The sequence below is a fragment of the Pteropus medius genome, unplaced genomic scaffold (genome assembly GCF_902729225.1).
Source record: "Pteropus medius unplaced genomic scaffold, Ma_sr-lr_union100, whole genome shotgun sequence".
Lineage (NCBI taxonomy): Eukaryota > Metazoa > Chordata > Mammalia > Chiroptera > Pteropodidae > Pteropus > Pteropus medius.
The window spans coordinates 7,375,263-7,389,510 of record NW_024342469.1 but is presented as its reverse complement, the minus strand read 5'-3'; the positions used below and the strand labels follow the sequence as shown (position 1 = coordinate 7,389,510).

Here is a 14,248-nt window from a genome sequence, read left to right as displayed (position 1 = left end):
ACTTAGTGAAAAGCCTCGGAAACGCTGGTAAAGAACTGGAATGCAATAAACCTACGGCCATAGGCGGCAATCAGATTCCATGAAACGTGCCGTTCGGCTTTAGGAAGGTGGATGCGTCGCTTTTCGTATGAAACGCAGTCACCTCTGGAATGGAATAACCCAGCTGTGGTCTTCAGTCCGCAGCGCTTTCACACGTGGTATCCGTTTCCGCCCCACAGAGTAGATCAGCATTGTTGCCATTTTGCAGGCACATTGAGTTGGAACGAGTTGCCCATTCCCACCTGCTCTAAGTTGGAAACAAAAGACCGAACCCCTGGTTTTCCGGCTCCAATCTAGAGCCGCTTCCGCGACACCAGCTTGCCTGCAATGCGTCCTGATTTCAGGGAACCCCCCCCACACACGCACACCCAAGCCCCGTGTCGCCATTCCTCCCAGTGTCCCGTCGCAATGGCCCGAGCGTGGTTCTGAAGGTCTCTTGAGGGGGTCTGGGGTCATGGGTCCAGCCGCCCAGCGTCACGGAACCTGGCCTTCCAGACCCTCTGCATGAAGGTACCCTTGCTGTTTTCTGCTGGGGCTCCCAGGTGACCCAGGAGGCTCCTAACCTCTCCCTGCCTCCGGACTTGCCCCTCCAAATCTTTCTAAGAATCAAATCTCATTCTGTTACTTCCCGTGCCCCTCACCCTGCATCGTTTCCTCAAGATTAAGCGTTAATTCCTGAGGCTGCCCCCACAAGGCTCTGCCCTAACCAACCACTCCAGCTTCTTCCCTGCAGTGGACATTCTCCCCCCTGTCACCTTCCACCTTCCTCCCACCGGTCATGGCCTTTGATTCCCCTCCTGGGCATCGCTCAACACCGTTGTTAAAAAACATTCTCATTTAATCCTCACACCATCCCGTAGGGGCAGCGCTGACAGATCCTCAGTCCCTTATTAAATCTTTGGGGCCAGATGTGTTTCTAAATTCAGCATTTTTCATGTTTTAGATAATATCATGCAATATGGTGCACATACTGTATATTATGTAATCCTCCCAAAACTCTGATGAAATACATTAATTAATTCTGTAAAGAAACATGAATATTCACATTAAGTGGGATAGATATAAATAGCCTCCCAACAGTTCAAGGCTGACTTAACTGCTTAAAAAATTGAGATCAGTGTGGTTTTTGCCACCAAATGACTTAAATTTTTTTATTTCATAATTGCAGAGAAGGGATTATGATACATATTATCCTTTCTTACAGAGAAAACTAAGTTTCAGGCCAAGAGGACAGAATTTGACAAAAATCGCACAATTCGTGAAGGACAGCTCAAGTCTGAGTGAATTTAGATTGAGTTTTCATGACATCAGACTCAGGGTTCAGTAACCCCATCCCTGGAAAAGGAGCTCTGGGTCCTGAGTCACTCAGTCACTCAACAAGAAATTCTTACTGAAAACCTGCTCTGTGCCAGGTAATGCGCCAGACTGTGAGAATATAGAGGGGATCGAGAAAGCCATCATAACGGACCAAATAAGACTAAAATTGTAATAAGGGATGAAGTACAGCATAGGAATATAGTCAATAATATCGTAATGACTATGCATGGTGCCAGGTGGGTCCTAGACTTACTGGAGGTGGGGGGTGTGGGGATCACTTTGCAAATTATATAAATGTCTAACCACTATGTTGTACACCTGCAATTAATATAAAATAATATTGAATGTCAAAAAAAATCGTGGTGAGGGTTCAAAAAGATTTAACAAACAGTGTCACTGAAGATCCTGGACAGACCGTTCCCCTTCTGCAGTCATGAGAAAGGACAGCCTCAACAGGCTGCACTGTCATGCCAGTTGTGCATATAGCTCACTGGGATATTATTGCCTTGGGCCTCAGTTTCCCCATCTGTCGAGTGAGGGATTCTTTCCTCATTTGTGTACTGAGGGCTGCTCTGCCTAAGAATGACACTAAGGGGCCACCTATATTGGGAGAGACCAGTTAAAGGATGGGGATAAGGTAGAAGGGCTTTCATTGTTGCAAGCCATCCGGGTGGTGACCTGGAAAAGGGCACTGAAGGGGACATGAAGGAGCAAAACCATGAAGGAGATATTTAGGATGGACAGGACCTGGGACTGGGGGCAGGGAGAAGGAGCAGGGAGCCCGGGAGTCAGGGTATCCATTTTGGAATCCTGAGCAGATGTTACATTTAGAAGGGATAGATTAATTTATATATGTAAGTTTAGATTCATCTGTGGGGTTCACCATATCCTTTTCTCCTTCCAAGAACATGTCTAAGTCTACACCAAGATGTATGCAACTCAACAAGAAAAAAGTAAGGAAGTGAGAGAAGGAAAATAAGATAAAGCAGAGAGGGATCACATCCAAACACACACTGTAGAACTGTTTACACCAGAGTAGTCCTGCCTTTTAGTTCCAAGCCTCTGTGAGGCCAAATAAAAGAGATAAATACGATTAGTAACGTGATTCAAATATCCACACAATAAAAACAAACCAGTGGCAAGAAGGAGTTCACCGTGCCTGAAATAAGGCTTGAAACAAACTTCTCTGGGGAGACACGGTTCCCCTAAAGGGGCCAGAGTGGCATGTTGCTGATGACACCCTGAACATCACCCCACAGTGAACACACAATGGTTGGGCACCCAGTGCAAACCAATGAACTCCTGACACCACGCCGATCTGATCCTCACAAGCTGTTTACAAGGGGCCAGAACAAGGGGGTTGGGTTACCTGATCCTGGATTTCTGGTTTAATCCAAGGATGAAATCCAGAGTCTGGAAAGAAATGGATTGCTTTTATTTACAAAAGTTCCTCCATCAATGCTGTTTTCAAAATCGAACTTCTAATGAGCGGAAAGGGTCCGAGGTTTTGCTTGAATACCTGAAGGACAGATGTTCCCTGCTGCCAGGTAAAACCCGAGCTGTGGTCTTGCTATAGCAAAGGTTAGGAGGCCACGGGGAGGAACAGAATGGGGGGGCAGGAGGGCAAGACAGAAGCTCAGTCAGGCAGCTTCGTTGTGAGGGTTTTTCGACGTCCACCTCCTTTAGCAGACTGGAAGCTTTGTGTCAGCAGAGACTGTTCTGTTCCCATGTGCCCAGCCCCACTGCAGGCCTAGCCTGGTTCACACTGGTCAGATGAGGGCATGAACACAGGAGGCCCCAACTAGAACATCACAGTTTCACTTTCAGAGGCTGCCTCCCTTGCCCATTGAAGCAATAATGCCCCTCTCTTTGACATGAGCTCACATTCTGATCTTTTGTGCTGTCATTGATTGTTGCAAAACCCCCTGGCCCAGATGACAGGGCATTTTGGCCGGAGGGTCAGTTAATATGAGCTTGTGGCATGAGCGTAGCCCCATGCCCCCAGGGTGGACGCCTGGGCGCAGAGCCTCTGGGTCATGAAGGACCCTACTCCCTGCTCCTCCACCACCAGCTGTCGGGAGGATGCCCCACAGAATGGGGGCCGACTGGCCAGAGGCGCCTGGCAGCTCCTGCTTCTGCTCCTGTGCAGCCCTGGCCTGGTGAAATTCTATGCGCGCCTGCTGGGGCTGCATGTGGCCATGACAAATATGGCCTCCCACTGCCTTGCGGTCTATTTGCTGGGCCTCTGCATCCTGTGGTACAGCAGCCTGCAGCTCGGTGGGAGGCTCACCGTCATCCTGGCCCGAAAGCTGTTCGTGGACGTGCTGCTGCCAGTCCAACAGGCCTTGGGGCAGCCACTGACCATCGCATGGGCCTGGGGCCTTCAGACGCTGGTCACCCTGATCCACAGAGCCCATTGCGGCATCCTGTGGCTCCTGCGGTGGAAGGGCGGCCTAGCCCTGCTCTCCGTGGCCCAGTGGGCCTACTACAGCCTAGTCAACTTCCGCCACGAGAATAGCAAGGCCTTGGAGCTGCTGCTGCGGGCTGTGTTGCAACAGGTGGCCGTGTCTCTGCTGGTCCGCTGCCTAGAGAGATTGTTGGTGGCCATGGGACAGGTGGCCCGGGTCATGCAGCACAGTGGCCTCCGACCCCTGGAGTGGGCCAGGCCATGCGGGGCAGCTTCCAAAGACCTGGATGCAGTTACCGCCATCCTTCCAGCCACCACTGTTCCTTTGAGCCAGCGCTTCCCTGGACCCAACCCAGCCATCCTGAGCAGGCTCACGCTGGCCTCCATTAGCCTGTGCCTCAGGATTAGGGACAAGGATGCCAGCAAGGGAAAAGGAGGCTGTAAATTTGGGGCCACCAACATGCCCATTCACACCAGGTTCCAGAGCAATAGGACAAGCAAAATGGCCTTCAGATCATCTAAGCAGGCGCTCGCACAGCAAGTCAAAGCGACCTGTGTTTTCATCATTCTTCTGTATATCTATGCCGTGTCTCTCTTCGTGCAGATCTTAAAATAAATGATCAAGTGTGAACTGGCCTCTGGTATATGTCTGGCTTGCTTTGTCGGTAAGAGATCGAATGGCATCAGATCTGTCCCCTAGCCTTTACCGGGCTGGGTACAAGAGTGGGTGGTATGCAATATGCAAGTTACATGCTTACCAGAGGCTGGGCTGGGGGACCTAGTCTCGGCTCTGACGCTACTGTATGTCCTTGGGGAGATCCCTTCACCCTTCTCAGCCTCATTTTCCTTTTCTGTAAGTAGAGATAATAGGACTCCAGGGAGAGAGGATATATAAAAATGTGCTGTATGTAAATCGTAGAGTGCTCTTCCCTAATTACCCTAACAAGGCCTTGGTGGACACTTTCATATTGTATTAAAGGACATAAAAAGAAGAACTGAATAAATGATGAGACATAGTCAATTCATGGATGGACTGACCTAATGTCTTTAAAATGTCAATTGTCTCCATATTAATCCATAAAGTTATTAGGATTCCAACCCAAATCCCAAGGGATTCTAAGATGTATATGGAAAATCAAGATTTTTAAAAATGTAAAGCATTTTTGAAAAAAAACATGGAGCCAGAGTAGGGACTTACTCTATCAACTATTAAGACGTATTACAAAATCACAGTAACAAAAACAATATGGTAGAGGCAGAAAACGGGCAGATGAATGGACTAGAATGCAGAGAGAGCCCAGACATCAGCTGGCTCCAAATGAGAAGTTGGTACATGAAAAGGTGACAGCATAAACCAGTGGGGAAAGCATGGAACATTTAGCAGATAGAGTTGGGGAAACTGGTTCACTACACGAAAAAATAAATATGGAGCTTGTAGTTGGTTGCCTAGTTGTCCTCAAAAGATATGTCTGCCTGGAACCTGTGACTATGGCCTCAAAGTAACTCTTACATTAAAGAGGCATATTTTGGGGCAACATATTCTGGTTTCCTTCAATGATGGTTCTATACAGGGAAATAGTTCACAGCCTGTTAACCAGAATTGGGTAGATCTGTATATAGCAATGAGAAAAGACTTTCAAGAGACATTGGTAAGTAACAAAAGCAAATCATGGAACAACACAAATGCTATAATCCCATTTATTTAAAAATTAGATACACGCCTATGCACATAGAAGTGAGTAAATGCATATACAACCAACCGGAAAGTGACTTATCAAACTGGATACTTCTGAGGAGTGCAGTGAGCGTAAGGAGTGGGTGTGAAGGCAGCTTTCCCAGATGGTTCTGTACACCCTGCTGTATTCTTCACAAGAATAAACTCATTCTTAATTACTTGTGCAATTTTTAAAAATAAAAATCAAAGTGAACTTCTGAGAAGAAACAGAAAAGGAATCATCTGGACTTTTTCAAAATATAGATACCACCCCGGGGCCTGCTAAATCAGAAGCTGGAGGACGGGGAAGCACAGCCATGGTGTGAAAGAACACCAGGTAATTCTGAAGGGCACACTCAGGTGGGGAAGAGTTTGGGCAAATCATCTGAACTGAAAATCCAAGTAATTGTAAATGTCTTTTCTACGTATCCAAAAGCTCCTCCGAGACATTACAAAGTTCATGCTGGGAGCCTTTGAGCAAATCTCTTTCTGTCTCCGAGTCTGAGTCCCTTCTGGAAAATAAGGGGTTTGGACCAGAATCTCTTTAATAGATGGTCCCAGGTCGCTTCCACTTACCTTTAGGATTATAGATGGGCCGTGTTTCTAATCCAACTAACCAAAACCTACTACTATGTTGTTAAAAACAAAATACATCAGATGACTGCTCTGATGTATTAGTTCACGTAACTATGGATTGCTGGCAAGTTTACCTGGTAAAGTCTGTAGGGCTGGTCAGAATAGAAGCAGAAAATCACCCCTTTAAAGTCCCTAATTGAATCAGGCAAGGATCTCCAAGAGACATTAAAACAACTGGGTGAAACACAGTTGGGAAACAGGTTAGTCATGCAAATTATCACCTACAGATTAATTATTAATTACCCAGGAACAGTGGACTTCAACAACAGGGAGACTGGTGGTCAACACTTTATGCAGACAGCAGCACTCACAAGTGGGACAACCTGGGACGGTGTCCTTCCCAGCAGGGTACACTGTGAAATGCATTACATCATTCGTGAACTAAGTGTCTAAATGTTTAATGTCTGCACGATGGTGAGGAAACAGATAAATCCAGCCTCTCCGGCCTCCACATTCACCTCACTCCTCCATTTCAGCCCCTGTAAGTTTATTGCAACTCCCACAGATGGAGTTTTCAATATGCACAGAAGTAACACATATGCTGACTGTATAAAAAGCAGGGAAGGTAAAGGGCCTTCCACAGTGGTGAAAGTTTTAGATTCCATTTGTATCGGTCAAGGTTCTCTAGAGACACAAAACCAACAGATCAATCATAAATATATATTTGATTTATTTCAAGGAATTAGTTCATGTGACTATGGATTGCTGGCAAGTGTAAAGTCTGCAGGGCTGGTCAGGCAAGAGCTGACACTGTAGTCTTGAGTCTCAAATCTATAAGGCAGGCTGACAGACTGGGAACTCAGAAAGGAGTTGATGTAGTCTGGAGTCTGAATTCCTTCCATTCTGGGAAGGCTCAGTTTTGGCTTTTAAGGCCTTCAACTGATTAGATGAGGCCCATCCACATTACTGAGAGTAATCTTTGCTTAGTCAACTGACTGTAAGTGTTAATTACATCCATAAAATACCTTCACAGCAACATCTAGGCTAGTGTTTGACCAAACAACTGGGCAGCACGGCCATCACTATACCAAAGCATTTAATCACTGTTATCATCCACCTCACTAATTCATCCTTTAGCTGTTTCCATGCTACTGTATTCTTTCGCTATTATATTCTTTAATTTTTACATTTTCATTCCTAATACTTCTAATTGATTCATTTTTATTATTTCTTTTTCCTCTTTTATATTGCTAATGTCTTCTCATGTCTCCTTATTGTGCATATTTTAAATTCTTGGTTTGTTTGTCCTAACACCCTGCTCCAAACGGTAGATGTCGTGCAGTTTATTGCCTTTATTTTCAGGGAGTTGTATGACTCAGATAGCCACTTATTTTAGCCTCTGAGAAAAAACCAGCTCCTAGTGTGTGTTAGTCCCAAAATATTTAAGTAGAGGGAGGAAGAGCTCAAGGGGCAAAAAGCTCTGGGCTCCATAAGACAGCTCCAAGCACTCCTTGCTGACGCTGCTGCCAGGTGATCAAGGTTTCACCTTCAAACACTTAGAGTGAAGCTGGGGAGGAAACCTTCTGCCAGCTGTCATCCCTGAGTCCGGCCGATTTAGAGAGGAGGGGTGGGTGAGTGAATCCTGACGGAGGCTGGTCGGGCAGTCCACACCTATACTCAACTCCTCACAGGGCTTTTGGTCGCTGATACTGTGTCCTTCCAACAGGCACAGAGTTAGTTTTTGTGAATAGTGTGAGATAGGAACCCGATGTCATTTCTTTCCCCATATGGATAGCCAATTTTCTCAGCGCCACTTACTAAATGGTCCATCTTCCATTTACAGGGTCACTTGTGCTGTATATCACATTTTCATATGTTCAATAATCTATTTCTGGGCTCTGTGGTCTGTTCCATTGTTCTTTTTGTCTATCTTATGTACTATAGCTTTGTAATAAACCTTTATATCTGCTCTCTCTCTCATAGAACTTATTCTTCTTTCTCGAAATTGTATTAGCAATTCTTGGCCCTTTGTTTTTCCATGAGAATTTTAGAATCAGCTTAACAAGTTCTGCAAAAACTTTATTGATATTTGCATTGGAATTGCATTGGCTGTATAGATAATTTTGAGATCTTTACAATATTGAATCTTCACACCTGGTTATCTTGGAATATCTCTCTATTTTTTAAAGGTCTTTATCGCCCTTAAGTTTTAGAACTTCCTTCCCAAAGATTTTGTCCACCACCACCCCCCTTTTAAATTATTCCTAGTTGTCTTCTTCTTTAAAATATGTTATTAATGGCTCCCCTTTTGGCTGTGGGAATATAAAAATGCAACTGGTTTTGGTATTTTGATATTCTGATAAACAAACTTACTAAACTCATCAAATCTCATAATTTGACGACATATTTGTTAGAGTTTTCTATGTAGAGCAATCATACCATCTGAAATTAATAAATATTTATTTCTTCCTTTCTAATCGTCATACCTTAGATCATTTTTTTTCTTGTCTTACTGTGCTGGCTGGGACCTCTAAGGCGATGTCGGATGTAGTAATGGCCAGCGTTCTTTTTATTCTCCAGTATTTAAAAAGAATGCTTTCAATGTTTCATCTATTAAGTATACTCTTCCCACGGGATTTTTGTAGATAATCTTTATTAAGTAAAGGTCATTCTATTTTTAATTCTGTAAGAGATTTTACATGGCATGGGTGGTGATTTTATTGAATAGTTTTACTGCATCTACCAACATGATCATGTAGTTTTTTCCCTTATAATCTGTTCATATGAGAAATTACACTTGTAGATTTCCTAATAATAAATCAAGTTTGCATTCCTAGGATAAACCCAACTTGTTCGTGATATAATATCTTTTTATACATTGCAGGCTTAAGTTTGCTAATATTTTCTAAGCACTGCTCGAAATGACATTCATGAGTGAGATTGGCCTGAACTCCCTCTCTTGTACTATCTTTGATTTTGATGTCAAAGTATTCTAACCTTACAAAATAAGTATTCCCGCTTTTTTACTCTAAAAACATTTGTGTAAAAAATGGAATTATCTGATTTTGGGTGGCTGGTGAAATTCACTCATAAAATCATCTGGGCCCTGTATTTTATTCATGGCTAGATTTTTAACCATGTTTTAGCTTCTTTAATGGTTATAAGATTGTATAGATTTTTCTATGTCCTGTTGAATCGGTATTAGTAAGTTATATTTTTTTCTATGACTTCGTAGGAAATTGTCCATTTTTGTCTTTTTTCAAATTTATTGGCATAAAGTTATTCACAATATTTTCTATCTTTTTATGATACTGATGATGATGATGATGATGATGATGATGATGACTTTAAATCTCTGCTGCATCTGTAGGTATGGAGTCTTTTTCATCCCTAAAATTGTTTATTCAAGCCTTCTTTTTCATTGATCAATCTTGCAAGAGATTTGTCAGGTTTTTGGTCTTTTCAGAGAACCAGTTTTTGGCTGTATTGATTATTGTAATATTTTCCATTTATTAAGTTATTTTTTATTTTTATAATTTCTTTGCTTCTAATTTTGCATGGTTCTGTTGATCTGTATTTGATTTCTTAATATGGTTGCTTTGCTCATTAATTTTCAGCCTTTCTTCTAGTGTAAGCATTTAAATTTTAAAAATTCCTACTGTCTACTACTTTAGATGTATCTCCCAAATTATAATTTTAATTATTTTTCAGTCTTAAGTATTTTCTAATTTTCATTATGATTTTTCCTTTATCCTTGGGCTATCTAGTAATGTGTTTTAAAGTTTTTACTTATGGGGTTTTTGAATGTTTTTTGTTTGTTTTTGTTAACTATTTCTTTTCTTTTTTTTTTTTTTAAAGCTTACCATACCAGGTAATCTCCCATCCAAGTACTAAGCAGGCCCAACCCTGCTTAGCTTCTGAGATCATACGAGATCCCATGCATTCAGGGTATATGGCCATAGACCTTGTTAACTATTTCAAACTTAATTGTATTGTGGTCCAGAAAAATGATCTCTATATTACTGATTCTTGGAAATTCGATAAGAAATTTGATGAGAAATGCTTGAAGTTCGCTCTGCTTTAAAAGAATTTTTATTCTCCAATTGTTAGGTACACTCTTCTATATATGCCCATTATATAAAGCTTGTTTGTTATATCTTTTCTAAAATGATGCAGAATGTGTCACTATCTTAAGGTTCTGTCAGTTTTAATTGAATATATTTTGCATCAATTTTATTTTATATCGTGAAGATTAATAAAGGAAACCTCAACTAAAATTGGAGTCAGGAAGGCCTGTAGAGGGAGCTCTCACACCCTGCCACTCATCCTCAATTAGTCCAAACAGGAGACATACTGTGCGCCTTCAACAGGAAGCTGTGTCTACTTTGCTACCCCCGCAGGAGGAAGATTTTCTTCTTGACCAGCAACAAGCCCCCTGAACTGTCATTTTTCCTCTGTCAGTGACTTCCTTTGTCCCACCCTCCTTTCTGTTTTGTGTAACTCTTCAGAGTATCTCCCTGCTTGCTAAATGAAATGCTGCCTGACTTCGATGAATTGTTTAATAAAGCCGATCAGATCTTCTCATTTACTAAGTCGAATTTTGTTTTTTAACAACATATATAAGTGTTATGCACAATTTTAGACATATTTTCTTGGCAACTTGAACTTTATATCCCATTATATAGTGATGTTATCTCTCACTAAATACTTTTTCTTCTAAATTCCGTTTTGTCTGATATGCCTATAGATCTATTAGACATCTTTTGTTTAATATGTGCCTAGTATATCCTTTTTTCTTCTTTTTGGCTTTAGAAATTCTACGTTCTCTAAGTCAGAGTCCCAGGCAGGGCCCCCTGCTGTTTTATTTTCTTTGTTTCCTTTCCCAGTGGCGGTGTGCCGCCCTTGCCACACTGGCTTCAGGAGCCTGGCTCAGGTTTTGCTTCTTGTGGAGCGTATTCTTCTATTACTGAATACAAGCCGAAGCTTCGGCGTCCACTTGGATCCAGAGGCCAAGGCCTGTGGTTTCAGCCCTCTCTTCCTTGCTCTGCGTATGGTGCAGAAGTTTCTGTTAACTTATTGTTATTATGGTTGTTACCTATTCTCACTCAGCAAATTACTCCACAACAGTGGCTCAAATCAACATCCCTTTTTTTTTTATGTGTCATGATGTTGTGCTTCAGGAATTTGGGCAGGGCTCAGCTGAGTGATTCTTCTTTTCCACGTGACATCTACTGAGGACACTCGGTGTATTCAACTGGTACGTGAATCAGTCTGGAGGGTTCAGGACAGTGGCGGTGATGGCTAGGAGACTGGGCGTAGCTGGGACTCTGGTCCTGAGTATGACCATGAAGTCTCGGTGGTCTCAACATAGACTTCTTATATGGCAGCTCAGGGCTGAGAGGGTTTGAAGAGATGGAAAGTAAAAGCTGATATTTTCTTGAGGCCTGAGCCAGGAAAACAGCACAGTGTCATTCCACTGATCAACCAATCAGAAGCCTGCCCATATTTAAGGGGAGGAGACACAGACCCAACCTCTCTACCGGAGGAGGGTCAAAGAACTTGTGACTGTATTTCATCAGCCTGAACAAATGTCTAGAAGAATGTGCAATACATAGGCTTAGGGCTAAGTGTTCATAGGCTCACTTGGTTCACTAAGTGTCCGCTTCCTCCCTCCCTTTCTTGAAATAAGGTGGGACTGTTGGATCAAACAGCACATTCTATAGTAAATTGAAACACATTACCAAACAGTTCTCCAGAAAGGTACCTGAGGCAAAGTTTTAAGATTATAATTATGCTGTGGTTCATCGACTCCATACAATGAATGCGTTTTCCCCCTTCGCCCCCGCATCTCCACACTCAAAGAAAATAGGCCTAACACCTTAGATTCCGTAGCGGCCTCAAGGGGGCAGCAGAGAAGGAACAAAGGCTTAGATGCGGCTAGGCCAGGGCTGGGAACTCAAATTACCTATCAGGGTTTGCAAAGGCTTGACCTGCAAAGAACAACCTGACTTCCTCCTTCTGCCTTGCTGCTAATGCAGAATGCGTGAATACAGATGGTGGAAAAGGAGGATGTTTCTATTACCTGCAGTGTTAGCTATAAAGTAGAGGTTCATGGATGAGCCTGGGAACCTACCTACCATTCACAGCTTTGTGTTTCTAAAAAATGTCTGCATACCTGGTTATATGTAACTACCTTGACAACCAACCGGGGCAGGAAGGCTAATAACGTTTGTTTACAAATGTCATTCTTTGCACCAGGCACTATTCTAAGTTTTGTGCATTCCCTCATTTAATCTTGACAATAATCCTCAGAGGTAGATACTATGCTTATTTCCATATTTTTTTTTTTTCAGATGAGGAAATAGGCCCAGAGAGGATCAGTCATTTACCCAAGGTCACACAGTGACTATGGGGTGAAGCCGGGACTTCCACCCAAGAATATCTGAGTCTGAAGCTCAGGGTCCCAAACAGCACCCTTTCTGAGATTTAATTCATTAGAGTGATCAAATCTTGTGCTGGAATGTTAGGGACAGTCTCTAAATTCTTCACTCCTTATGCTTCCATGCCCAGCACAAAGCCTTATGCAAGGTGGGCTTCAAATAAATATTTATTGAATAAATAAATGAATGAATATGAGTCACTAATCTGAATATTAATCATTGATTCGGCCCATCACACTTGCACACTTTTTTCTCCTTTTTAAAAAAAATTAGGTCTAATTTACCTATAGTGAAAAGCCTTTTTATGGACAGTTCTGCAAGTTTTGACAAACATACATAGTTAATTGTGTAACCATCACCATGAACGAGATATGAAATAATTCCGTTATCTCTCTAAATTTCTCCAAGCTCGTTAGTAGTAAATTCTACACCCGATACCCCTACGCCATCCCTGCTCCCAGCCCTTAGCAACCACTGATCTGTTTTCTGTCTCTATAGTTTTGCTCTTGCAAGAATGTCACATAAAGATAATCACGCGACTGGCAATTTTTTGAGTCTGACTTCTTTCCCTTAATACAATGCATTTGAGTTTCACCCGTGTTGTCAAAAGTGTTATCTTTTTATTCCTTAGTCATATTCCATTATATGGATGTTCCACAGTTTGGTCATACATTCCCCATTCGAGGGACGTTTGGGTTATTTCCAGGTTTTGGCTATTAAATATTGCTGTGAACATTGTTGTACAGAGTTTTGTGTGAACCTAACTATTTATTTTTCTAGAGTAAAGAGCTAGGCAAGGGATTGCAGGGTCGTACCGTCAATGTATAGTTAACTTTATAAGAAACTGCTAAACCGTTTTCCTAAGTGGCTGCACCATTTTGCATTTCACCAGCAATGTACCAGAGTTCCAGTCGTTCTGAATTCGCATTAGCACTTGATAATTGGCAAATTAAAAAAAAAAATTAGCCATTTTAATAGGTGTGGGGAAGTACCTCATTCTGGTTTTAATTTGCATTTCCCTAACGACCAATAACGTTGAGCATCTTTTCATGTGTCTGGTTGCCATCTGTATATTTTCTTTGGCGAAGTGCATCTGTTCAAATCTTTTGTCCATTTTTTTTAAAAGTGAGTTTTCTTATCACTGACTTTTTTAGAGTTCTTTACACGTTTGGGATGCAAATCCTTTTTCAGATATCCGCTTTGCACATATTTTCACCCAGACAGTGGTTTGCCTTTTTATTCACTTTTTAAACAATGTCTTCGATGAGTGTTTTTAACTTTGAGAAGTCCAATTTATCCTGTTTTCTTTTATGGGCCTTGCTCTTGGTATTGTATCTCAGAACTCTTTGCCCAACCCAAAGTCACAACAATTTTCTCACGTTTTCTTCTAGAAGTTCTATATATCATAGTATATATAAAATCACCTTATAAGTTTGTAGTATTAAATGAGATAATGGATGTAAAACCCTTAGCACAGGGCCTGACACAGAGTTAACATTCAATACACAGAGCCTAAGATGGACATTGGCCTGTGTAATGTTTATAAGAGGTGCCCTCATACCCACCACACATTTCCTCCGGTGTCCTGTCATCACAGAATGTGAGATGTCATCACACAGTGGCAAAACCTCTGCAGACATCCTTGCCCAACTGCCCCTGGAACCAATGGAAGTAAACTGAGGCATAGAGAAATGCCCTAAGGACTCCAGGTTATCATGGGAGGAGCCAGACCTGGAAGGTGGTTTCACCCACTGG

General features: G+C 42.3%; 1 protein-coding gene across 1 annotated transcript; it reads left to right on the top strand.

The window, feature by feature from the left end:
* The first annotated feature begins 14 nt into the window (after positions 1–14).
* On the top strand, positions 15–4,379 carry LOC120602800 (uncharacterized). The gene is made up of 2 exons (XM_039863019.1): positions 15–549; positions 1,244–4,379. Exon 2 carries the CDS (start codon positions 3,393–3,395, stop codon positions 4,377–4,379), a length of 987 nt encoding a protein of 328 aa, XP_039718953.1. The 5' UTR covers positions 15–549; positions 1,244–3,392.
* The last annotated feature ends 9,869 nt before the right edge of the window (positions 4,380–14,248 follow it).

Excerpts from the sequence above, each read along its gene's own strand:
- LOC120602800 (XM_039863019.1), top strand. The coding sequence starts at position 3,393 with ATGAAGGACCCTACTCCCTGCTCCTCCACCACCAGCTGTCGGGAGGAT.